Source organism: Canis lupus, chromosome 20 (assembly GCF_003254725.2).
Source record: "Canis lupus dingo isolate Sandy chromosome 20, ASM325472v2, whole genome shotgun sequence".
NCBI classification, from domain to species: Eukaryota; Metazoa; Chordata; class Mammalia; order Carnivora; family Canidae; genus Canis; species Canis lupus.
In genome coordinates, this window is record NC_064262.1 from 50,902,946 (window position 1) to 50,926,385 (window position 23,440).

General features: G+C 54.8%; 2 protein-coding genes across 6 annotated transcripts; one reads left to right on the plus strand and one right to left on the minus strand.

Annotated features, from left to right (window-relative positions):
* Nucleotides 1–366: 366 nt before the first annotated feature.
* Nucleotides 367–9,038, plus strand: KRI1 (KRI1 homolog). 2 transcript variants are annotated; one of them, XM_025457511.3, is made up of 19 exons: nucleotides 367–516; nucleotides 630–703; nucleotides 1,485–1,590; nucleotides 1,937–2,054; nucleotides 2,298–2,352; nucleotides 2,430–2,479; nucleotides 2,774–2,867; nucleotides 2,948–3,025; nucleotides 3,270–3,412; nucleotides 3,712–3,838; nucleotides 3,942–4,037; nucleotides 4,128–4,298; nucleotides 5,615–5,690; nucleotides 5,785–5,873; nucleotides 5,965–6,091; nucleotides 6,177–6,307; nucleotides 7,251–7,315; nucleotides 7,430–7,528; nucleotides 8,174–9,038. In XM_025457511.3, the coding sequence occupies exons 1-19, from the start codon at nucleotides 423–425 to the stop codon at nucleotides 8,505–8,507; spliced, it is 2,127 nt and encodes a 708-aa protein (XP_025313296.3). In that variant the 5' UTR covers nucleotides 367–422; the 3' UTR covers nucleotides 8,508–9,038. The 2 variants fall into 2 exon arrangements, with proteins under 2 accessions (XP_025313296.3, XP_035559003.2); XM_035703110.2 differs by having other exon boundaries at nucleotides 2,433–2,479.
* On the minus strand, nucleotides 8,699–13,983 carry ATG4D (autophagy related 4D cysteine peptidase). 4 transcript variants are annotated; one of them, XM_025457512.3, is made up of 11 exons: nucleotides 13,639–13,942; nucleotides 13,022–13,105; nucleotides 12,772–12,945; nucleotides 12,215–12,491; nucleotides 12,077–12,141; nucleotides 11,192–11,322; nucleotides 10,398–10,481; nucleotides 10,208–10,286; nucleotides 10,055–10,131; nucleotides 9,836–9,955; nucleotides 8,699–9,247 (listed from the first exon to the last, which is right to left on the minus strand). In XM_025457512.3, the coding sequence occupies exons 1-11, from the start codon at nucleotides 13,868–13,870 to the stop codon at nucleotides 9,065–9,067; spliced, it is 1,506 nt and encodes a 501-aa protein (XP_025313297.1). In that variant the 5' UTR covers nucleotides 13,871–13,942; the 3' UTR covers nucleotides 8,699–9,064. The 4 variants fall into 4 exon arrangements, with proteins under 4 accessions (XP_025313297.1, XP_048953503.1, XP_025313298.1 ...); XM_049097546.1 differs by lacking the exon at nucleotides 9,836–9,955 and having other exon boundaries at nucleotides 13,639–13,983; XM_025457513.3 differs by lacking the exon at nucleotides 10,398–10,481 and having other exon boundaries at nucleotides 13,639–13,909.
* Nucleotides 13,984–23,440: the final 9,457 nt, after the last annotated feature.

Here is a 23,440-nt window from a genome sequence, read left to right on the forward strand (position 1 = left end):
CGTTTGTGGGGGGTGGGCGCAGGGCGGGGGGACAGATCGTGGACACTTTGGGGGAGGGGAGAGAGTGGTAATTCCCAGGGTGCCAGAGGTGAGTGAGCTGGGTGGGGCAGCGGTTTACGCTGTCGGAACGGAAGGGAGGCAGGAAACCGCGAGTGGAGAAAGGGCCCCCAGATGTCAGCTGGGTGCCGGGAGCCCCGGGGGGGCCGTAGTGGGCGGTGGCTGCAGTCTGACCCGCAAAGGCGTGACCCGCGGGCGGGGACTGTGGTCGCACGCCGTCAGGGATCCCGGAAAGACTGGGACGGGATTAGGCGCGGCCCGCGAGGCTCCGCCTCCTTCCAGGCTCGCCGGGGCGGGGCCGGGAGTAGCCCCGCCTCCCCGGGGGCCGCTCGCCACGCGCGTGCGCAGTGGGCCGCGCAGCCGCCATGCCGGAGCCGCGCGGCTCTTCGCCCCTTCGGGTAAACGCGGCGTTTGCGGCCCGGTACGGCCGCTACCGGGAGCGCGAGGAGCTGCAGCGGCGTGAGTGCGGGGCGCATGCGCGCGGGGCGGCGGCGCGTGCCGGGCCGTGGGGAAGAGGGGGCTGATCCGGTCCTCCGCGCTCATCTGGGGGGGCTCCCATCTCCGCTCCGCAGTTAAAGATCGCTACGGGGACCGGGACCGCGGCGGCGACTCCAGCTCCGAGTCGGACTCTAGCGACGAGCGCGTGGTGAGCTCTCACCCCGGCGCCGTACATTCGGGAAGCATCCAAGCCCCCCACCGCATCCCGACCCCGATATACAGAGGGCGGCTCACCCCCAACCCCACCTCACCCCACGCGAGTTGCCATCCTCCTCTTCCTAATCCCATGAAGGGCACAGCGCTCCTCCCCCGGGGGCGGCCACATTCCCGTCTACTTCCCCTCTCCCGCCACCATCCACCTGCTTCTCCCATCGTGTGAGGTGCGACGATGGGACCGCCGCGTCTACTTTTTCACCCCCAAGAGTTTAACCATTTCTTGGTGTCGGACTCAGTCCCCGAAGTGGGACATCCCTCTGCCACGTGGGGCGCACAGCTTCTCACATCAGCCCAGATTTGGGGCCTCACCGTGCAACCCAGCCCCTGCTTGCTGTCCCATCTGTGTCCTCTCTGCTCACCTGCCCCCGTGTTAATCCTTTCTCCGGGTAACTATCCTCCCCTTGCCCACTACCTTCTATGTCAGATCCTGTACCTATGTGAGGCCCGCCCCTGCCCGCCCCCCACCCCAAGAGGGCCCCTCGTCCTCCTCTACTTGTTTTGCATCTTTGGACCGCCCCTCTTACCCACCCTCCAGCCCCCAACCTGCTTCTGTTCCCCCTATCTTTCTGGATAGATCTTTCTCCTTCCTCCTAATGTATGCCCCTCCCTCCACCCTAATTTCCACACCCTTTCAGCCCACCTGCCCCTATTATTTAGTGCCCCCCAGCCTCCACCAGGGCTCTCACCATTTCTGCAATCCTTTCATGCCTTAGGAGTTTGACCCCCAGCAAGAGCGTGACTTTTATAGGACTCTCTCCTTGTTGAAGAAGAAGGACCCCCGCATCTATCAGAAAGATGCCACCTTCTATCAGAAAACAGGTCTGGGGCTGCTCCTCCCTTCGGCCCAGGTTCCTCGTTCCCTTACTGGTTTTACTGACTTCTGAATGAAGCCTTTTAACACACAGGTCATGTTCCATGTCCAGAGTGCTTAGCGGAGGGTTTTAGGTTATTGTGCTTGGCGCTCTTCAAAGCAGGAGTTACTCACTGAATGAGCACAGCCAGCTACTAACACATAGTACAAGTGTGATACCTGTTTCACAGCTGGGAACTGGTGGCTCGGGGATTTGAAACCGCCGTCTGACCCTGGCTCCGCCTTGTGGGATCCTTGGCCTGGGGAAGGTGGGGGGTTGTGGGTGATGGCAGGTGTCTTCTGGCAACCTGACAGTATCGTCCTCGGAGAGCGAGGAAGCTGAAGAAGTGCCAACAGCCAAAGAGAAGCAAAAGAAGATGCGTCCTATGTACCTGAAGGACTACGAGAGGAAGGTTATCTTGGAGAAAGAAGGGTGAGGAGAGGTCCTGACTCCCTGCCCCATCCTCCCCGCAGCCTTCCCCGGGCAAGTGGATACATGAGACTCTTTGAAGGGGCGGGAAGCAGCTGGTGGTGACTCACCAGGGTTGAGGGGACCCCAGAGAACAGGAGTGTCAGTGATCTACCTGTACCGCCCCTACAACTGCTGTTTGGAACCCTGTGGGGATAGATGAGCTGTGGGGAGTCTAGGCTGAAGCCCCCACCCTTCCTTGCACAGCAAATATGTCGATGAGGAAAATTCAGATGCAGAGACCTCCAATCAGAGATTCCAGGTAGGTGGGGTGGAAACCCTGGTTGGGGGCTGAGGGGCCTGGGGCTGGGCCTGAGGCCAGCATCACTTTCTCTGCAGCAGATCTCGTCGAAAACTTATGTAGAAGAACAGAAACAGCTGAAGGAAAGGTGAGCCTGGGCTGGCTGAATGGCCAGATGGATCAGTGCTGAGGCTCTGGGGTTGGACAGGCCTGGGTTCAAATCCAGCTGTTACTTGATGGCTGTGTGCCCTTGGGCCCATCACTTAGTCTTTCTGTGCCTCAGTTTCCTCATCTGTTAAGTGGGGTTGATGGTGCCCCCTGTGCCACAGCACTGCCCTGAACTTGGTGAGGAGAGCTCAGGACTTAGTAAACAGGCTTCATCTCAGGACTGTGGGCAGGGACCAGCCTGCGTATCCTGAGTCTTCCGCTCTCACATGGGCAGCTTCCGGGCGTTCGTGGAAGACAGCGAGGATGATAGTGCTGGGGAAGGTGGCTCTGGGTTGCTGCAGAAACGTGCTAAGACCAAGGAGGAGAAGGTGGGTGCTGGACTGGCTGGCTGGCTGGAGGTGGGTGGCAGGAAGGGGTCGCCAGACCCTCAGTGCTGGCCTACCCTCAGGCCCAGGAGGAGGCGGACTACGTGGAGTGGCTAAAGGGGCAGAAGGAGATTTGTAACCCTGACGCCTTGAAAGAACTGGTGAGTTCTTGGGTCTGTTCTGTCTCCAGCCCTTTTCTGGAAACCAGTCCTTGAGGGGGTCGCCAAGAACACATAGTCTGAAGAGGGGGTGTGCCCCTCTCTGGGCGCCAGTTTCTGTTTCTGTGAAACAGAGGTTATCCCACTTAGTCTGATGGCAGCCTCTAGAAGGCTCGGTTACTTAGGTCCACGTGGTGCCCATGCCCACCCGTCCCTAATCTGGGTCCCATCACCCCGTCACCCCCAGACCCACCTCAAGGAATACTGGAACAACCCAGAGCTGGACGAAGGAGAGCGGTTCCTGCGGGATTATATCCTCAACAAACGCTATGAGGAGGAGGAGGAGGAAGGCGAGGAAGAGGAAGAAGAGGAGGAAGGGGAGGAGGAAGGGTGAGCAGTGTCCCTTGGGGGCCTGGAGCCAGTGCTGGCCAGAAAGCAAAGGGCACCAGGCGTTTACTTTTTCACACAGATGGTTGCAGAGTTATTGTTGCATGAGGAAGAGCCGCGGTGTGTGGGCTCTGGAGCTAGGTGGCCCTGTTGCCAGCCTGTGCCTCAGTTTCCCCATCTGTAAAATGGGGGTGTCCCCAAAAGTAGGGCTCTTGTGGAGATTCAGTGAGTTAACATTGCTGGGACACAGGAGTGTAGGGGTTTGACTAACACCCCTATCTCTGCCCCATTTTGTCCCTCAGGGGCCCTGGCCTCCCGGTCCAGCTAACTGTGGATGATTCCTCAGACGAGGGGGAGCTGTTTCTGAAGAAGCAGGAGGACTTTGAGCACAAGTACAACTTCCGTTTCGAGGAGCCGGACTCGGCCTTGGTGCGTGACCTGGGCTGGGACGGGGGACCCAGACCTTGGGCCCCAGGCCGAGAGAACCCAGAATCATCTCTGTGACCCTTCCGGGCTCCCCTGCTCTCCCCAGGTCAAGACCTACCCTCGAAGCATCGCATCCTCCGTGCGCCGCAAGGATGAGCGCAGGAAGGAGAAGAGAGAGGAGACTCGAGAGCGAAAGAGGAGAGTGAGTGTGGGGAGTGCCAGGTTGGGGAGGGTTGCCAAGCCTGCGGGGTGAGCCCACACCCTCGCTCCCTGCCTGGTCTGCCATCCGCAGGAGAAAGCAAAAAAGCAGGAAGAGCTGAAGCAGCTGAAGAACCTGAAAAGGAAGGAGATCCTGGCCAAGCTAGAGAGGCTGCGGCAGGTCACCGGCAACGAGACGCTGGGCTTTGAGGAGCGGGACCTCGAGGACGACTTTGACCCTGCCCAGCATGACCAGCTCATGCAGGTACGCCCGTGCACCCACCCCAGCTAGGTGGCGCAGCTTGGGACAGGGCTCTGAGATCAGTGCTTGTTTCCTGGCTATGCAGCCTCAGAGAAGTGACTTGACCTCTCCGAGCGTGTGTGTCCCTGTCTGTAGACTGGGGTCAACCATACTGTCCACTTTAGGGCTGTTGTAAGGATAGCCTGAGAGAAAGATGCATAAAAATTGGTGATACTCGAGGAAGACAGGTTGCTGTGTTTCCTTTAAACTTCTTTTTTTTTTTTTTTTTTTTTTTTTTCTTTTTTTTAAATTTTTATTTATTTATGATAGTCACAGAGAGAGAGAGGCAGAGACACAGGCAGAGGGAGAAGCAGGCTCCATGCACCGGGAGCCCGATGTGGGATTCGATCCCGGGTCTCCAGGATCGCGCCCTGGGCCAAAGGCAGGCGCCAAACCGCTGCGCCACCCAGGGATCCCTCCTTTAAACTTCTTGATGGTCATTGTTCAGCTTGAGGGGACATAGCAGTAGCATCAAGCCATGGAAACAGGCAATAGAGTGTTATGGGGAAAGCAGTGGGGGCCTCTGGGGCCCCAAAGAGACCCCTGACCAAGCCCAGGAGGTCAGGGAAGGAAACTGAGGATATATAGGCTTCAGTTTCTCGGTAAAGTGGAGGTAGATTCTGTCTCTCGGGGTGCTTGTGAGAATGCAGTGAGATGCAGCCCAGTGCTGGGCATACAGTAGGCACTTAATAAATGACATAGTTAGCGATGTCTGCCTTGCCAGGTGCCCCCAGGGTGCTGGCGTTACATCAAGTGCCCAACAGTTTCAGCCTTCTTGGAGCTCACGGAATGGCGAGAATCAGTCTGGTAGTCACTGAGCACCAGGTCACTTAGTGGTCCCGGCCTCCCAGAGCTCCCAGTCTAATGGCAGGCCCTTAACTGTGCACTTACAACCCCCAGGCATCAGAGTGCTGATAGGGATGTGCAGGGGTGGTGGGGTCTTAGAGGAGACTGGACTTTGTCAGGTGTGGTGGTGAGCAGGTTAGGGCGGTGGCTGAGGCCCGAGCAGCAGTTAGATAGAAGGAGGGAGGGAAGGAGGGAGTGGACCCGGGGGGGGGGGGGTGCCCAGGGGCAGAGTTCTGCGGGGAGGGAAAGAACCAGCTCTGTGGAACAGAATGGTAACCAACACAGCATGGGGGTGCAGGGGCAGGGAGGACACACAGAGTTCCCCTCATGTCAGCAGCTATGTCTGGGGGGTGCTGGGAGCCATGTAAGGTGTAGGAGTAACACTGGGGGAGTGAGTCTGGCTGATCCTCCTGGCCCTGACCCTGACCCTGCAGAGATGTTTTGGGGACGAGTACTATGGCACCACAGAGGAGGAGAAGCCGCAGTTTGAGGAAGAGGCAGGGCTTGAAGGTGAGGTCACCCAGGGCACCGGCCTGGGGGAGCTGCTTGGTCTGAAGTTGCGACTTCCGCCCTGACCCCCTACCTCTGTGTCCTCCGGAATCAGATGACTGGAACTGGGACACGTGGGCTGGGCCTGAGCAGGGTGGAGCTTGGAATGAACAGGAGCTGCACTGCGAGGACCCCGACTTTAATGTAGGTGCCATGGGTGGAGGGGAGACCCGGGGGGTAAGTGGCCCCCCTCCCACACCCCCAGAGGGCTGGCCTGACCTCTGCGTCTTGGCAGATGGACGCGGACTATGACCCCAGTCAGCCGCAGAAAAGGCAGCGTGAGGCCCCCTTGACGGGCAAGAAGAAGCGCAAGTCACCGTTTGCCGCGGCCGTGGGGCAGGAGAAGCCGGTGTTCGACCCTGGTGAGGTCCCAGGCCGGTGGCGGTGGGCGGGCAGGGGCTCCAAGGGGCCTGGCAACCCTGGCAGCCTGGCCCCCTCCCTGCACAGGAGACAAGACGTTTGAGGAGTACCTGGACGAGTATTACCGGCTGGACTACGAGGACATCATCGATGACCTGCCCTGTCGCTTCAAGTACCGTACCGTGGTTCCCTGCGACTTCGGGCTGAGCACTGAGGAGGTGGGGTACCATTCTGGGGTAGGGGGCGCCCCCTCGGCAAGAGGAGTGTGTAGCCAGCAGATGTTGCGACTCCCCCCACTCCCCCTTCCGTCATCTCGGAGGGAACGTTAGAGCTAACAACTGTACTGACAAGGTTACCTGCCTCAGACAGCGCTTTGCCCACAGAACACCCTGCAAATAGTACTTTTACTTCTGTTGCCAAATATCCGCAGTTGGGTGGCTTGGTGGGCTCTGGAGACAGATGGCCTGCATTCAAATCCTGCCATGGCCGCTCACCAGCTGTGACCTAGAAGACTCTGCCTCCGTTTCCCCATCTATAAAATGGGCCTAATAACAGCCCCACTGCAGCTGTAGAGCTGAAATGAACGTGTGTGGCTCTTGCGACGGTACTTGCCTGGTAGCCGTGGTGGCCGTGGTGGCTTGACTGTTCATGGTCAGCAAAGCCAACATTTATGTAGCTTATACCTTCTGCATTCATTCAATCTTCCCGGCAGCCTTTCAGTATTTTCTAAGGGGCTTGCCCGCCTCATAGATGAGGACACTGGGGCCTGAGCTGGGAACCTAGGCCTCATCTGTAATTAGCAGACCTGGTCATTGGCGCAGAGCCCCTTGCCTGTCCTGAGGCTGCTGGGACCATGGTGCCTAAGTGAGGCTCTAGGGTCCCTGGGCCCAAACTGGAATCTGACTTCAGCCACTTCCTGACCACGTGACTGGGGCACGGATCTCCTTGCTGAGCCTGTTTCCCCATCTGATGCCCCCTGCCAAAAACATCCAGTGACCTTCACAGAGATCAGTCTTTTCCTGCAATGGTGACAACCCTGCCCAGTGGTAATAGCGTTTCCCTGTTTTGACCAGCGAGATGGCTAAAGCTTAGAGAGCCAGGCCCCCTGCACCCCTGACCCAGGGCTCACAGAGCAGGACCCCACCCTCCCTTCCTATGTAGATCCTCGCTGCCGATGACAAGGAGCTGAACCGGTGGTGCTCCCTGAAGAAAACCTGCATGTACAGGTGACATGGCTGGGCCAGGTGTGCCAGGAGGAGGGGCGGGTGGGCGGGCAGGCAAGCAAGCATGGGCACCTCCCAAAGCAGCCGGCGATAGGCATGTCTGCCGGGCATCCGCAGGTCAGAGCAGGAGGAGCTGCAGGACAAGAGGGCGTACAGCCAGAAGGCCCAGAACTCCTGGAAAAAGAGGCAGATCTTCAAGTCACTTTGCACAGAGGAGTAAGTGTCACTGGCTGGAGGAGGGTGGACTTGGAGCCTGCTGGGCCTGGGTTTGAGTCTTGCTCTGTCAGCCATTTGTTGCATGGCCCTGGGAATGGGGCTTCCTTTCTCAATACCTGGGTTCAAATTCTGGCTGGGCCACAGCTGTGTGGTGTTGGACAAGACACTTGTCCATTCTGGGCCTGTGTCATTTTTTAAATGGGGGTGGTAGGGGGTAAAGATGGCTTGTTTCTTGTTGGGTTCTTAAGGATTGAGTGAATTAATTTATGTAAAGTGCTTAAAACATAGTAAAACCATATAGGTATTAGCGTTATCATCATGCTCAGTACTTCCTAATCTGTAAAGCAGGGGTGATAGAAGCCCACGGAGCTGATTTAAAGCTGCAATAAATCAATTTCCATGAACAGCTAAGTATAGGCCCAGGCTCAAGATGCCAGAATTATCAGCAATACAATTGAATCTCTGAGTTCAGTAGAAGAGGCCCAATTTTGGTGTCTGACTTGGGTTTGAACCCCAGGCAGGCTCCTGATTTGCAGCCTTGCCTCTCTGAGCCTCGTCTTTCCTCATTTGTAAGATGGGGGATGTGTACTCAGGAATAGGCCTAATTGTGACCAGCTTGGGCTGAGCCCCCACTTTTCTCCTCAGGACTGAGACACTCACGGAAGCCACAGGGAAGCCACAGAAAGACAAAGCCGGCCCACAGGGGCAGCTGCTGGCACTTGATGGGGCCTGTGGGCAGCAGCCCCAGCCTGGGAGCCCCCCAGTGCAGGAAGAAGCAAGCCCTGTGCCACACACCCAGAAGCCCCAGGGGCGGAGGAGGGGCAAGAAGGCACGTCTCCTGGGTCCCACTGTGACACTTGGTGGGCATGAGTTTAGCCGCCAGAGACTGCAGGCCTTTGGCCTCAATCCCAAACGGCTGCACTTCCGCCAGCTGGCCCGGCAAAGGAGGAAGCACCGGGGTCCCAAGAGTCGCCCCTGAGGCAGCAGGTGGGGGCCCTGGGGTTCCTCTCTTCCAGTCAAGCTCCTGACTGTTTCTCCCTCATGGACTGTGTGGACTCTGTGGGCAGAGAAGGCTTCCTGTCTCACAGATGTGGCAGCTGAGGCCTACCTACCCAGCTTCCTCCAGCATCTCACTTTGAGACACACCTCGGACCCCAGCCATAGCCACAGTCAAGTTAAACGGCTTTATTAGCCCCTGGTGGCCACAGTTTCCCCCGTCACCCCCAGATCTCAGCAGGGTAGGGGTTTTGGGACCAGTGAGGGGCACAGGTGGTCCAGTGCAAACTACAGTACTTGAGTCAGGCCCTGAGTGGGTGTCCGGGAACCCTCCCTCCTCGCCCTGTGAGGAGGCCCAGCTGGCGGGAGGCAGGTGTACAGGCTCTGCCCCAGTTCAGAGGTTTCCTGGACTGGTCTCAGCTGCAGTTGTCAAGGGGTTGATGGGAAAAGGCCCATCACCTCCAGATTTCAAGCTCCCACACCCAGCATGACATAAATAAAAAAATAAATAGTGCGCATCTTCTCCCCCAACCCCACGCGTTATAAAAACACAAAGTCCTCAGAGCTTGGGCGTTTGGCTTTGAGGAGCCGCCCCGTGCGAGGGAGCCGCAGTGTTGGCTGGGAGAGCTGGGAGCAGAGGTCGTCCAGGCTGTGGTCCTGAGCATGGCCTTCAGCCAGGGTGAACATGGGGTAGCGCTCAGTGGCTGAGGAGGAGCTGAGGACCTGGCAGGAGGAAGGAGAGTGGCTTAGCTCCAAACCATATTAATTGTCCTAGAAGTATAATTATCCTAATAGGTATATTTATCAGGTGCCTCCTGAGCTCAACTTTCATCCCTCCAGGGCAATGACCCAGGCCAGCCAATCAGCACTTCCCATTCCCTCGGCCACAGTGACTGGCCAGTGATGGGCGTGACTGATGAACAGTAACCCTAGGATTTTTGCTGCATCTCCTGGGAAAGTGGGGCTCCCTTTCCACTGAAAAGGGAGGTGGGTGCCCAGAAAGACTGATGGCCCCCTCTTGCAACTACAAGGGTAAAGCCCTGATGGGACAGTAGAGCCAGGAGAAAGGGAGAGGTTCCACCACTTGAGTTCCCGGGTGCAGCTGTCCAAGCAGTGATGTCCCTCGCCTTTTGTTTTACGCCCTTCATTTGGTCTAATCAGCAATAACTGAGCTTTTGTAGCTCGTGGGCAGGATAATAATCTTGGCAGCACTGCCTGCAAGTAGCCTCCCTGGGTCTGCTGGACTCAGGGTCTCTCTGGTCCTCTTCAAGACCCTCCCTGTCTGCTTACCCTCCACCACTCCTTGCTCACCCTGGTCAGCTCTGAGCAGAGTGTCTCGAACTCCTTCTGGTCTCCAGCATAGAACCCCACCGTACAGCTTGGGTCCATTTTGGCAAAGGCCATCTTTCGAGGTGAGGTGCAATGGAAGGACTGGGGCGTAGGAATGAGGCAAGTTTGGAGCCCCAGCCTCCTCCATGTGCCCCAAAAGCCCACCCCAGGGATCCCGCCACCCACCCCCCACCAGCTCACCTCCAGGGGAAAGTCAGCCTGACTGACATCCACAGTGGGCTGGCAGTAGTGGGGGTCCAGGTAGAGCAGGAAGTCATCTGCAGGAGTGGAGGCATGAGCAGGGCTGGGGAAGGGCAGGGTGGGGCAGGATGGAGCGGGACGGGGTGGGCCTACCCTGGTAGCCGATGAAGTACAGTGAATGCCGTGGCTTGCCCCCCATGATGCCCAGGCACAGCTCTGAACGCAGAAGCTCCTGCAGGGAGAAAAGCAAGTAGAGGAGTATGCTCCGGGCAGGTGCCGTCAGACAATCCCTTGGTAAACACGTAGCAAAACCCCAATGTGTGCACACCCAGCCCTATCTCACGGAGCTGGGAGCTGACGTTCTAGTGTAGGAGGTAAACAAGGAACGTGATGAATAAGTTCTGTCACATGTCAGTAGGCGGTAACACTGGGAGAAGAAAAGAGAAGGAAAAGGCTTTAGAATTTTAAGTAGAGGAGTCAGGAAGGCCTCACTGAGAGGTGTCATCTCAGCGAAGACCTGAAGGAGGTTAGAGAGGGAGGGAGGAGTGAATCTCTGGGGAAAGAGCGCTCCAAGCAGAACAGCGAGTGCAAAGGCCCTGAGGCCAGTGTGTTCTGAAAACAGTGAGGAGGCTCAAGTGATTGGGGCAGAGTCAAGTGAGAAGGAGAGTGGGGGCAGATGAGGTGAAGGAATGGGCAGGGACATGGTACAAAGCTTTGCAGGCTGTGGGGAGAACTTTGGCCTTCACTCACACCGGAGTTTTTCCAGCCTTGCCCTTCCTTTAGCCTGGAACACTCTGGCTCCTGCCCTGGCTGGAGAAGGGCTTGCCTAGCCTGCAGCCACCCCCATCTGCCCTTTATAGCCTTAGTTTTAGTTCCTCTTGACTCTAAGGTATAATGCCACAGCCATCAGTTTGGTTTCAGATCCACTGTCCTTCCCCCATTAGAATGTCCACTCCCAGAGGGCACGAATGTTTGCCTGTTCACCGCTGAAACCCAGCAGCTTGGCGTGTAGTAGGTGCTCCCTAACTACCGAGTCAACAGGTGGACAGATGCAGGAAGAAGCAGACATACCTGGCCGGAGCTCAAGGAGCCCCGGCAGTTCCCAGGGGAGGCTTGGTGGAACCTGGCAGACCTTACCTTCACGCAGGGCACGTATACGGGGTTGAGAGTCTCGCCGCCCAGCCGTACTGGCACCAAGATGACCACAGACTTCCACTCAGCTGTGGGGTCGGGCCTGGCCACCAGGCGTGCCACGTCTGCCTTGTACACTGGAAAGGCGGCACAGCCGAGTCACATCCGTACACCCCCATTCAAGCCTCGGAGTGTGGCCCTCCACATGCCTGTGCCACCTCAAAGGGTCCCACTCCTGTTGTCAGCAGAAAGGGAGACCTTTCTGGTGCCCCATGCCCAAACTCTCCCCACACCGACAATTCCAGGGCCTCTGGGCAGGTGTAGACATCCCTATTTTCCAGAGAGGGCCGCTGAGGCCCTGAGATTTAGATAAAGAACATAAAACCAGGAGGAGACAGAGAGCCTTCCGCACAGCATGGAGCACCTCCCCAGCTCTAGGCCTGATTAGTCTTTACTGACTCAGCGCATGCATTTGCCAGTATGGAAATAGAGCACCGAGCAGTCGTCCCTGCATGTCCCTCCTCCTCAAGTCCAATCGGGCGGTCTCCATTCTCCCCCTCCTCCCTTACTGCTAGCTAAGCCCCTTCCTGGCTCCCAGAAAAGCAGATTCAACCCTTTCTGGAAACACAGCTGTTAGGGTCTGAATGCTGGTGTCCCCTTATGTCCTCTCTTCTATCACTTGCAGAGAAGCCCCTAGAGTTTCCTCTACCGATTCCAGAGGGAGTGGAGGGATCCTGGGCACCTCCCACTGTGCGGGCCCCGAATCCCTTCCAAGGCTTCCTCTGCCCCACAACTTGTTTCAGCCTCTGAGGAAGGGAGGTCCTAAGAGGTGGCTGAGTAGCGGCTGGTTCAGGATGAGAGCTCTGTGATCTTGGGTTTCCAGTCTCTTACCTGTGCAGTCCTGAGAAACATACACCACCAGGCGAGTGATCTCTGAGCAGCTCTCCACAGCTTTCCTGGGGGTGAGAGGGAAGGCCTGAGTTCCTGGGGGAACCCAGTGGCTCCCAAGTTCCCTGCAGTGGCCCTCACCTGAGTATGTGTGCCACCAGAGATGGCCCATACCAGTCACCCGCCTTCTTGCCTGAGCTCTGCCCAAGCTCCACCAGCCGGTGTAGCCCAAAGGGGGCCTGGGGGTGGTCGGCGAACCAGGACACTATCTGCCGGTGTCGACGTTCCTGCTCCAGCTCTGGGGTGCCTTGGGCCCAGCGTGGGGGCATCCAGCGTGCAGGCCCACGGTAACGGTTGGGAGAGGCCAACCCTGCTGGCTCAGAGGGGCCCAGGCCTGGGCCCTCAGCCCACGTCCAGTCTGGTGGGGATGGAGTACAAAGTCAAAGGGTGCCAGTGGGCCAGGGGGACACAGTTCCCATTTGCTCATCCTTTATGTACAATTCTAATGCTCCTGAGACGGCAGGTTTACCAACAATTTCCACATTGCTGAAACTTATTTTATCGACTCTCACTCCCCCAAAAAACTTACTCAACACACAATCTAACATACCTTTAAACTTAGTTTATAAACAATTCGAACACTGCTGCCTGTGTATTTGGCACCACACTTCTAGGGTGTCTTCCCTTCCAGCACTCACCCCTGGGCAGGAAATGCAGCAGCAGGCCCTGTGCCAGCATCATCTGCCCGCTGCGCAGCATGCATCCCCAGCCACAGTCTGAGGTCAGACAGCCTCCAGCGAGGGGTGGGAAGTCCCGGCGGTAAGTGAGCCACAAGCGGGACACGAAGTCCCGCTGGAAACGCTGGATGTCACCTACAAGAGCAGACTGGTCAGCTGCCACCAGGAATACCAAGCCTCCCTCGACCCTGGCCTGGGGCCACCAGCTCACCCTCGCCCTCGAAGCGGTAGCGGCGGCCACAGAGGTGGACGCTGGAGATCTTGCTAAAGCTGGTCCGGCTTTTGACTGCCCAACCTGGGGAGACGCGGAGTAGCACCCAGCCAGATGAAGCACTGGCTTGACAGACATGTCACCTAACAGTTATGACAGCGACAGCGCTTCCATCCCCCTCGCCTGTGAAATGGAGACCATCCTGGGTCCTATCTCAGGGCTGGCACTGGGCAATTCGGGCCATATTCCTCTCAGATGGAGGCAGGGACCCCTAGGAACAGCCACGTGAGTGTCTGCCATCAATTCAGGATGAACAGAGCAGATCTGATTATTGTATCCGTTTAACAAAGGGGGAAAACGAAGGCACAGAGCAGCCTGAAAACCTTGCCCAAGGTCACACGGGAATGGACGAGGCTTGAAAAAACACATTCCTTTTCGGACCTGCTGCAGGTCCGCCCGGGGCCGGGGCCGGGCCGGGCAGGGCGGGGGACCCGCAGGTGACTCTCGAGGGGAGCGCAAATGGCAAATGGTGGGACTGTGGGCAGAGCCGGGGTGGACCTCCGAGCCCCGCCCGGCCGAGCCCTCGGAACACAACCCCCGGCCCGCCCCCTCCTCACCGTACTTGACGTTGTTCCAGGCCGTCAGGAACTTCGCCTTAAACTTGTCCACTTCGTCCGGCTCCCCAGGGGCGGCCGCGGGCGAGCCAAGAGCGGGGCCGCTGGCTCCAGAGGGCCTCGGGCCGTTGGGGTCCGGGACTCGGGGACCCCGCGGCCTGCGGCCCTCGGGGCGGCGCGCGTCCTCCGGGCTCCCGCTCCGGTACTGCGCGGCGGCCGGCGACACGGAGTTCATGAGCGCGCCGGGAGGGCGGACCCAGGGCCCGGGGCGGGGGCGCCGCGGCGCCCGGAAGGCGCTAGTCGGCCCCCGACGCGGCGGCCAGGCCCCCGGGCCCCGCGCGGGACGCTGTCACCGCCGCCGCCGCCATTTTGGCGGCCCTGGCCCCGGGAGCCCAGGCGGGCGCGACACGGCCGGACGCCCCGCCCCGCCCGGCCCGGCCCCAGCCTGGGTCGCCGGCCCCGGTTCCGGGTGGCCGCGCCGGGACCTTCGGCCGCGGCGCCTCCCCGCGGCGCCCCACGAGCACGCCCGGCCACCCTATCGCGGCGCCCAGGCGCGCCCGAGCCCACCCCCCGCCCCCCTCCGCGGGCCCTTATCGGAGGCCCCAGAGCCGGGAGGCCCCGCCCCCGCCCAGGCCCCGCCCCCGCCCCGCCCAGGCCCGCCCCCCGCCCCCGCCCCCGCCCCGCCCCCGGGCGCCGCGCTGGGCAAGGGGGGCCGGGGGGCCAGGGGGTGGCGCCGCGCGTGAGTGCACCTGCCGGTGGCCCGCCCGCCCGAGCGCCCCTCGGCGGCCGGCGCGCCCGGGACTCGCGTCGCTCTGGGGCCGGGCCTGTGTGACACCTCCTCCTCCTCACGCCCGCACCCCCACCCCCACCCCGGCCACGCCTCTCTGTGCCTCAGTTTCCTAAGGAGCAGAAGGGGCTCAAACACAACAACACAGACGAATCTTCGTGATCATTCTGCGGAGGCAAAGAGGCCAGATTAAAAAAGAGTATATACCCTTTCTGGTCTCGTGTACCTAAAACTCCAGAAAATGCAGTCTCATCTCTGACCAATTTCGGGGTGTCTGGGGGTGGGGTGGGGAGACGCTAGAGGGAGGGATTAAAAAAAAAAGGCTAGAATATACTTTTCGAGGTGGTGGATATGTTTAGAATCTTGATGGTGGTGCTGGTTTCCAGGATATGAAAACTCATCGGATTGTACACTCGAAATGTGTGTGGTTTGTTGTATGTCAGTTATACTTCAATAAAGCTGTAAAAAAAAAATGTTCATTGCCTCTGACTCAGGAATGTTAGGAGGACGAGCTGAGCTCATCCGGGTAAAGGGCTTTAGCATGGCATTTGAGGCACAGTCAGGGCTCAGAAAAAAACCCACCACAACCTCAAAGGCGAGTGACAGTGTAGCCACCCTGTGAATGGCAGAGAGGGTGGCCCCTAGTGGCCAGCCCAAAGGCACTGTCCTCAGCCAGCTAAAGGAAATAGGATGAGGATTCGGTAAGAGTGTGCGATGTGAATAAGGCTCAAAAAGACAGTCACTTCCCTGGCTTTCCCTCCACTCTCCCCTCACTGCACCTCCCTGCAGCCACACCTGTCTCCCTTCCCAAACCCAACATGTGCAATCCCACCCCAGGACCTTTGCTCTTACAGTTCCCCCTGCCTGCCTAGCTCTCCCATCCTTGAGATGTCTGCATGGCTGGCTCCTCCAGGACGTCCTTCAGGAATTTATTCAAATGTCATTCCCGCAGGCTGACAGTGCTCAAAATCCACCCCACCCCCACCTTTGAGCTCCTTTTCTGGTCCCTGTTTTTTTTTTTTTTTCCCCAGAGCAGTTACCACAACCTGATTGAGTCAGCTCAGGCTGCTGTAAAAATACTGCAGACTGGGTGGCTTAAACAACAAACATTTCTTTCTCATGATCCTGGAGGGTGGAAGCGTGAGATCAGGGTGCCAGGACAGCCAAGATCTTGGTGAGGGCCCTGCTCCTGCTCATGTCCTCACATGGCCTTTCTCTGGTATATGCAGGCAGAGAAAGAGAGAAAGAGAGAGATCTCCTGTCTCTTCCTCTTGGCATTAACCCCATCACGGAGTCTCCAGCCCCATAACTTCATCTAATCACTGATCATCTCCCAAAGGCCCTGCCTCCTCATCCATCACACAGGGTGGTATGGGGGGGTTGGGGATGTGAGGGGGATAGGGGGGATAGGTTTCAATATATGCCCTTTGGGGGAACACAAACATTCAGACCAGAGCACAGATCATAAAAGTATATAACCTCTGTCCTCACCACATCAAGAGGCCAGGGGACTCTGTCCATCTTGGTCACTGCTGGCTACTCACACTCAGCATGTGGCCTGCATGTACACAGTAGGTGCTCAACAACACAGTAAGTGCAACAAATAACATGTGGAACAGAAAGGGGAACTTGTTGCAAGGGACAGATGGTTTGTGGGGGGACACAGGCGACCCTCTTTTGTTTGATCTGGTGGCTGACCACCCCTCCCTGGGCAAGCTGGTTCATTGGGGGATATGGTGGGGCCCTGGAGTCCTTGCCTTCACCCCCCTTGCCAATGAATGAGCACAACCACATCATTTCACTACCTGGGTCTCCAGTGCCAGACTGGAGTCCAGCCTATAGGTGTCCCCCTTGGAATGTTCCTCAGGCTCCCCAGATGCAGTATGCCCCTAATTGATCCTGCATTTCAGTCGCACTGGCCTTTCCTCCCACAGCCTTGCCCCATCCCCACCCCCACCCCCTGGCCTCCCTCACCTCCCTTACCAGAGTCTGTCTGTCTGTCTACGGTTGTCCTCATACTCCCTAAGCAGCACAGCAGTCATGGCCACCTAGGCAGACGCTGCAGCCAGGCCTCTCTACACTTCAGTTTTGTCATCTGCCAAATGGGCTTAGTAATAGTGCCTCATTCCTAGGGTTTGGAAGAAGGATGAAAAGAATACACAGAACAGGGATCCCTGGGTGGCGCAGCGGTTTGGCGTCTGCCTTTGGCCCAGGGCGCGATCCTGGAGACCCGGGATCGAATCCCACGTCGGGCTCCCGGTGCATGGAGCCTGCTTCTCCCTCTGCCTGTGTCTCTGCCTCTCTCTCTCTCTCTCTCTGTGAGACTATCATAAATAAATAAATAAAAATTAAAAAAAAAAAAAAAGAATACACAGAACACTAAGAACAGGGCCACGCTCACACCAGCCACCACTTCACTGTGAAGTGTTGCTATTGACATTCTTTTTTTTTTTTTTAATGGTTTTATTTTATTTATTTGTTAGAGAGAGAGAAAGAAAGTGTAATGTGGTGGGGAGGGGCAGAGGGAGAGGGACAAGCAGACGCCCCACTGAGCAGGGGCTAGATCCCAGGATCCTGAGATCATGACCCGAGCCAAAGGCAGATGCTTAACAGGTACCCCCCCCCCACCGCTATTAACATTGTTAGTCACCACCACCCTCTCATTCTGGCCCCCATCAGTAGCGGCTGGCTGCCAACTCTGATGCCTCTAATCCACACAACAGCTGGAAGAACCTATTTATCAAGCTATTTATTTTTTCTTTTTTTAGAGAGGAAGGGGGAGAAGCAGAGGGAGAAGGAGAGAGACAATCCCAAGCAGGCTCACACCCAGCTTGGAGCCTGAGGCAGGCCTTGATCTCACAACCCTGAGATCATGACCTGAGCTGAAATAAATTGGATGCTTAACAGACTGAGCCACCCAAGTGCCCCATCAAGTTATTTTTATGGACAGTTTCTGAATGCCAAAAAAAAAACCCTAAAGCAGCACTGTTCAGTAGATACATGAGATATAATATTAGAAATTCTAGTAGCTATGTTAGAAAAATACAATCATGGGACGCCTGGGTGGCTCAGTGGTTGAGTGCCTGCCTTTGGCCCAGGACGTGATCCTGGAGACCTGGGATCGAGTCCCACATGGGGCTCCCTGAGTGGAGCCTGCTTCTCTCTCTGCCTGTGTCTCTGCCTCTCTCTCTGTGTGTGTGTCTCTCAGAAATAAAATCTTTATTTAAAAAAAAGAAAGAAAAATACGATCTAATTAGAAAATGGGCAGAGGAGCGGGTGCCTGGGTGGCTCAGTGGTTGAGGCATCTGTCTGCCTTTGGCTTAGGGAGTGATCCTGGGGTCCTGGGATTGAGTCCTGTATCAGGCTCCCCACAGGGAGCCTGCTTCTCCCTCTGCCTGTGTCTCTGCCTCTCTCTCTGTGCCTCTCATGAATAAGTAAAATCTCTTTTTAAAAATATAAATAAATAGATAGATAGATAAATAAATAAATAAATAAATAAAATCTTTAAACAATAATAAGGAATCTTTAGGAAAAAGGGCCTGAACAACCAAGACAGAAGAGAACAAAACAAAATGAGCTCATAGATACAGAGAACAGATTGGTAATTGCCACAGGCAAGGGATGAGGGTGGGGAAATGGGTAGAGAGAGTCAAATGGTACACAATTCCAGTTATAAAATAAATAAGTCCTGGGGCGCCTGGGTGGCTTAGTTGGTTAAGTGTCTGCCTTCCGCTTGAATCATGATGTCAGGGTCCTGGGATCCGGTGGTGTTGGGTTCCTTGCTCAGCGGGGAGCCTGCTTCTCCCTCTCCCTCTGTCCCTCCCCCTGCTCGTGCTCTCTCTCACGCTCTCTCTCTCTCTCAAATAAATAAATACAACCTTAAAAAAGAAAAGATAAATAAATCCTGGGGATGTGATGTACAGCATGGTTGCTATAGTTAACAATATTGTATTATATATTTCAAAGTTGCTGAGAGAATGGATCTTAAAAGGTCTCATCAGGACACCTGGGTGGCTCAGCGGTTGAGCACCTGCCTTTGGCTCAGGTCATGATCCTGGGGCCCCAGGATCGAGTCCGCATCAGGCTCCCTGCAGGGAACTTGCTTCTCCGTCTGCCTGTGTCTGCCACTCCCCCTACTTGTGCTCTCTCTCTGTGTGTCAAATAAATAGATCAAGCCTTTAAAAACTAAAAATTAATTAATTAAAAAAAAAGAAAAAGAAAAGACAGAGACATAGACACCGGGAGGAAGGTCAAGGGACCATGGCAGCAGAGATGGGAGTTATTTACCTACGAAACAAAGACCCCAGTTGCCACCAGATGCTGGGCAAGAGGCAAGGAAGGAGTCTCTTCCGGCCCCCAGCGCCTTCGGAGAGAGCATGGCCCTGCTGACACCATGACTTTGGACTCTAGCTTCCAGAATCATTTCCGTTTCAAGCCACTTCTTTGCTGTAATTTATTACGGTAGCCGTGGGAAACTAACATTGCCTGTGGTGCCTCCTCCCCTTCAGGCCTCAGCTTGTCCGTCATCTGCTCTGAGGCCTGTCCTGACCTCCCCCGGGCTAGGGCAGGGCCCCATTTTTTTTTTTTTTTAAGATTTTATTTATTTGACAAGGAGGGAAAGAGAGAGAAAATGAGCATAAGCAAGGAGAGTGGCAAGCAGACAGAGAGGGAGAAACTGCTGAGCAAGGAGCCCCATGCGGGGTGCAATTGCAGGACCCCAGGATCATGGCCTGAGCTAAAGGTAGATGCTTAGTTGACTGAGCCACCCAGGTGCCCTACCTGTCTTTTTTTTTTTTTTTTTTAAGATTTATTTTAGAGAGAGAGCAAGTGAGAAGATGGGGCAAGGGGTAGAGGGAGAGAGAGACTCTCAAGCAGATTCCCTGTTGAGACAGAGCCCAACTCAGGGCTCAACCTCATGATCCTGAGATCACAACCCTGAGCCAAAATCAATAATCCAAAAAAAAAAAAAAAAGAGTCCAACAACACTTAACTCACTGAGCCACCCAGGCGCCCCCCTGACTTTATCTGTCTCAAGTACTTCACACTCAGCACTACGCTATAAGGTAGGTGCACTTCTTCCCTCTTTACAGATGAGGAAGGAGAGGCTCAGGTATGGAGGTCATACAGCAGGGGAGCTACTCTTATCCCCAGTGATAATCTTCATAGCCACCATGCATTTTAAACTTAGCACGGACGCCTGGGTGGCTCAGCAGTTGAATCTGCCTTCAGCTCAGGGTGTGATCCCGGGGTCCTGGGATCCAGTCCTGCCTCAGGGTCTCAGCAGGGAGCCTGCTTCTCCCTCTGCCTGTGTCTCTGCTTCTCTCTCTCTCTGTCTCTCATGAATAAATAAATAAAATCTTAAATAAAAAATAAAAACTTAGCAACCCAATAAAAACACTGGCAAAAAGCTTTGAATAGACTTCACAAAAGGAGATAAATGGGAGTGCTGTGGTGGTTCAGTCGGTTGACCAACTGCCTTCAGCTTACATCGTGATCTTTGGGTCCTGGGATCAAGCCCCACATCGGGCTCCCTGCTCAGCAGGGAGTCTGTTTCTCCCTCTGCCTCTTTTTCTCCTCCTCCCCACTGCTTGTGCTCAAGCTCTGTGTCTTTCAAATAATAAATAAATAAAATGTTTTTTTACAGAAAGAAATGGATGCCAAATAAGCACACAAAATATTCTCAACATCATCAGCCATCAGGGAAATGCAAAACAGCGTGACACTACTACAGACCCACCAGAACAGCTAAAATGAAAGAAATGAAAGCCCATTCTGGGCAGCCCGGGTGGCTCAGCGGTTTAGCGCCGCCTTCAGCCCGGGGTGTGATCCTGGAGACCCGGGATGGAGTCCCACGTCGGGCTCCCTGCATGGGGCCTGCTTCTCCCTCTGTCTGTGTCTCTGCCTCTATCTCTCTCTATGTCTCTCATGAATAAATAAATAAAATCTTAAAAAAAAAAAAAAAGAATAGAAAGCCCATGCCCAGTGCTGGAGAAGTTGTGGAAGAACTGCAATGTTGGAAGTACATGCAGTTTGTCGTATGTCAGCCATAGCTCAGTAAAGTCGAAGGAACAAAGTGATGTGCTAACGTGAGGGCACAGATGCAAAATTGCACTTGAGTGGAATTCAGGAAGGTAGGATCGTCTTCTGGTGACTGTATCTTGGCATCAGTGCATGAATTTTCTCCTGGGTCTCTCAGCAGTTCCAAGAATGCCTCTATGCCTCTCCACCCCGTTCCCAGCCCCCTTACTGAAATACATCAGGCCCTGGAAATCCCTCCCAGGCTGAGCCATTGCTAGAATAAATTACACACTCTTGAAGAAAACTAAATATGAAGATAGATGCTTCCTCACCATCAACCACTCTCCTGGTCAAACTGCCTTTGCTTCCTTGAGGCATCATATGCTGCCTCTCACACCTCTATTACGTCAAGAGTTGTGTGAAAAAATGCTCCAGGAATAAGTTCTGCTCATTGCTACCTTTTTGGCAGAAAGGATGTAAAACTCTTCTTCCATTCAGCAAATGTATCCTGAACATCTACTCTGGGCCAGGCTCTGTCCTGGGTTCAGGGCTGCAGCACTGGGTGACCCAAATACCATTCTCTCCTCTTGGGGTCTTGGAAGTGGGTTGCAGGAGTTGGATGATGAGCTCATTACACAAATAATTTCACAGTTATGATTACCGCAAGGGTCATGTGGGAAAATACAAGCTGACAACAGGGGGAAGTAAGCTAGTTTAGCAGCTGTGATCCAGGAGGACTTCTCTGAGGAAGCCAGATTGAAGGTGGATTCTATGTTAGCATAAGTCAAGTTTTGCTGCAGTAACAAACAAGTCCGAAGCACTGTAGGTTAACACAAACACAGTTTATTTTTCCCTTGTGTTACTCATCCTTTACCAGCTGACAGGGGCTCAGCTCCACACAGTCACCCAGGGGCTCAGGCTGATGAGGCAACCCACTGACTTGTGGCTGCATCATGTTGAACTCACTGCCACAGAGAGACAAGAGGGAGACTAGAGAAGTGCGTTTGGGCTTTCCGATGCCTCTTCTCAGAAGTGACTGACATACAGAGATGCCTGGGTGGCTCAGTGGTTGAGCATCTGCCTTCGGCTCAGGTCATGGCTCTGGGGTCCTGGGATTGAGTCCCGCGTCGGGCTCCCTGCATGGAGCCTGCTTCTCCCTCTGCCTGTGTCTCTGACTCTCTCTCTCTCTCTCTCTCTCTGTCTCTCATGAATAAATAAATACAATCTTAAAAAAAAAGACATTTCCAAATACAGAGGGGTTCAAAACATGTTATCGCCTATGCTCATATTCTTAGAAAGTTATTGGAGGATGCACCCCAACAAAACAAGGGGGCAAACTGGGAAGAAAAAAGGAAGACACGAGATAGAGGAAAACAGGTGTCCCAATATGAAAACTGAAGATAATTCCTGGGAGGATGGCAGGACAAACTGCCCATCGGAAAGAACTCAGGAGGAAAACAGAATGTTACCTATAGATTATCTGGATGGTGTGATCATTTGGAAAGCTGAATTGAGATGTACTGCCAGAACTTATAAGAAGGAGAAAAAAAGGGATCCCTGGGGATTCCTGGGTGGCGCAGCGGTTTGGCGCCTGCCTTTGGCCCAGGGCGCGATCCTGGAGACCCGGGATCGAATCCCACGTCGGGCTCCCGGTGCATGGAGCCTGCTTCTCCCTCTGCCTGTGTCTCTGCCTCTCTCTCTCTCTCTGTGTGACTATCATAAATAAATAAAAATTAAAAAAAAAAAAGAAGGAGAAAAAAAAAGTGGGCAATTATCTCCAGGTGGAGAAGTCATACATCATAATAATGACACTTTCCAATTGTATCCTTCAAAGGGAAATGAAATTACATTTCCATAAAAGCAATAAAAAGAATGTGAGCCACCAAGACACCCGATGAATGGGGTCTTCTATCCAGTTGATGATTCAGGGGCAACATGTGATGGCTGGGAGGCATCTCACACTCAACTGGCCCAAAGTGAACTCCACCTTTCTGACACTCCACGCCTTCCCACCTCAGACACCTGAAACAACCTACCAAGGCTCAAGGACTTATATTGGCTCGAATAGAGGTGCGTTACAAATTTGGGATGACCGCCAATTTGGGATGATCCTCTGACCCGGCCAATCAGAGCAGTCCAACCCTTAGGCGTGGTCATTGGTTTGGTTGTGTCATGTGATCCTAGCTGGACCAATGAAATGCAGTACTAGGACATCTGTTGAAACCTTGGGGGCAGTTGGATATCTCTTTTCAAGTAGTTGCTGAGGGGAAATAATGGATCTCTAGTACCAGACAGAACCCGTGCCACCCAAAGGGGGCCCTGAGGAGATAAAAGCCAGTAGAGCCAGGAGACAAATTAGAGTCCTGTGACACTGGAGCTTCTTCATCCAGCGATGCCTAAAGTCAACCCAACTCCTAGGCCCCTAGATTTTTAGTTACAGGAGTCACTTGGTTTCTTCTTTTTCCTCAGATGAGTTTGAGGTGGTTTGTTTTTTTTTTTTTTTTTTTTTTTTTTTAGTTGAACTTAGTTTTGTTTGTTTTGTTTTGTTTGCTTTTTTTTTTTTCTGGAACTTCCAACTGAGCAAATTCTGATTGATACAACCCTTACTCAATACTGGACATTGTACTAAAGAGTTGACATGAGGGGCGCCCCAGGTGGCTCAGTGGGTAGAGTGAGCAACTCTTGATCTTAGGGGTGTGAGTTTGAGCTCAATGTTGGGTAGAGAGATTACTTAAAGAAATAAAATCTGGGACACCTGGGTGGCTCAGCAGTTGAGTGTCTGCCTTTGGCTCAGGGCGTGAGCCTCAGTCGGGGGATCAAATCTCACATCGGGCTCCCTGCAAGGAGCTGGCTTCTCCCCCTGCCTGTGCCTCTGCCTCTCTCTGTGTGTCTCTCATGAATAAATAAATAAAATCTTAAAAAAGAAAGAAGAAAGAAAGAAAGAAGGAAGGAAGGAAGGAAAGGAAGGAAGGAAGGAAGGAAGGAAGGAAGGAAGGAAGG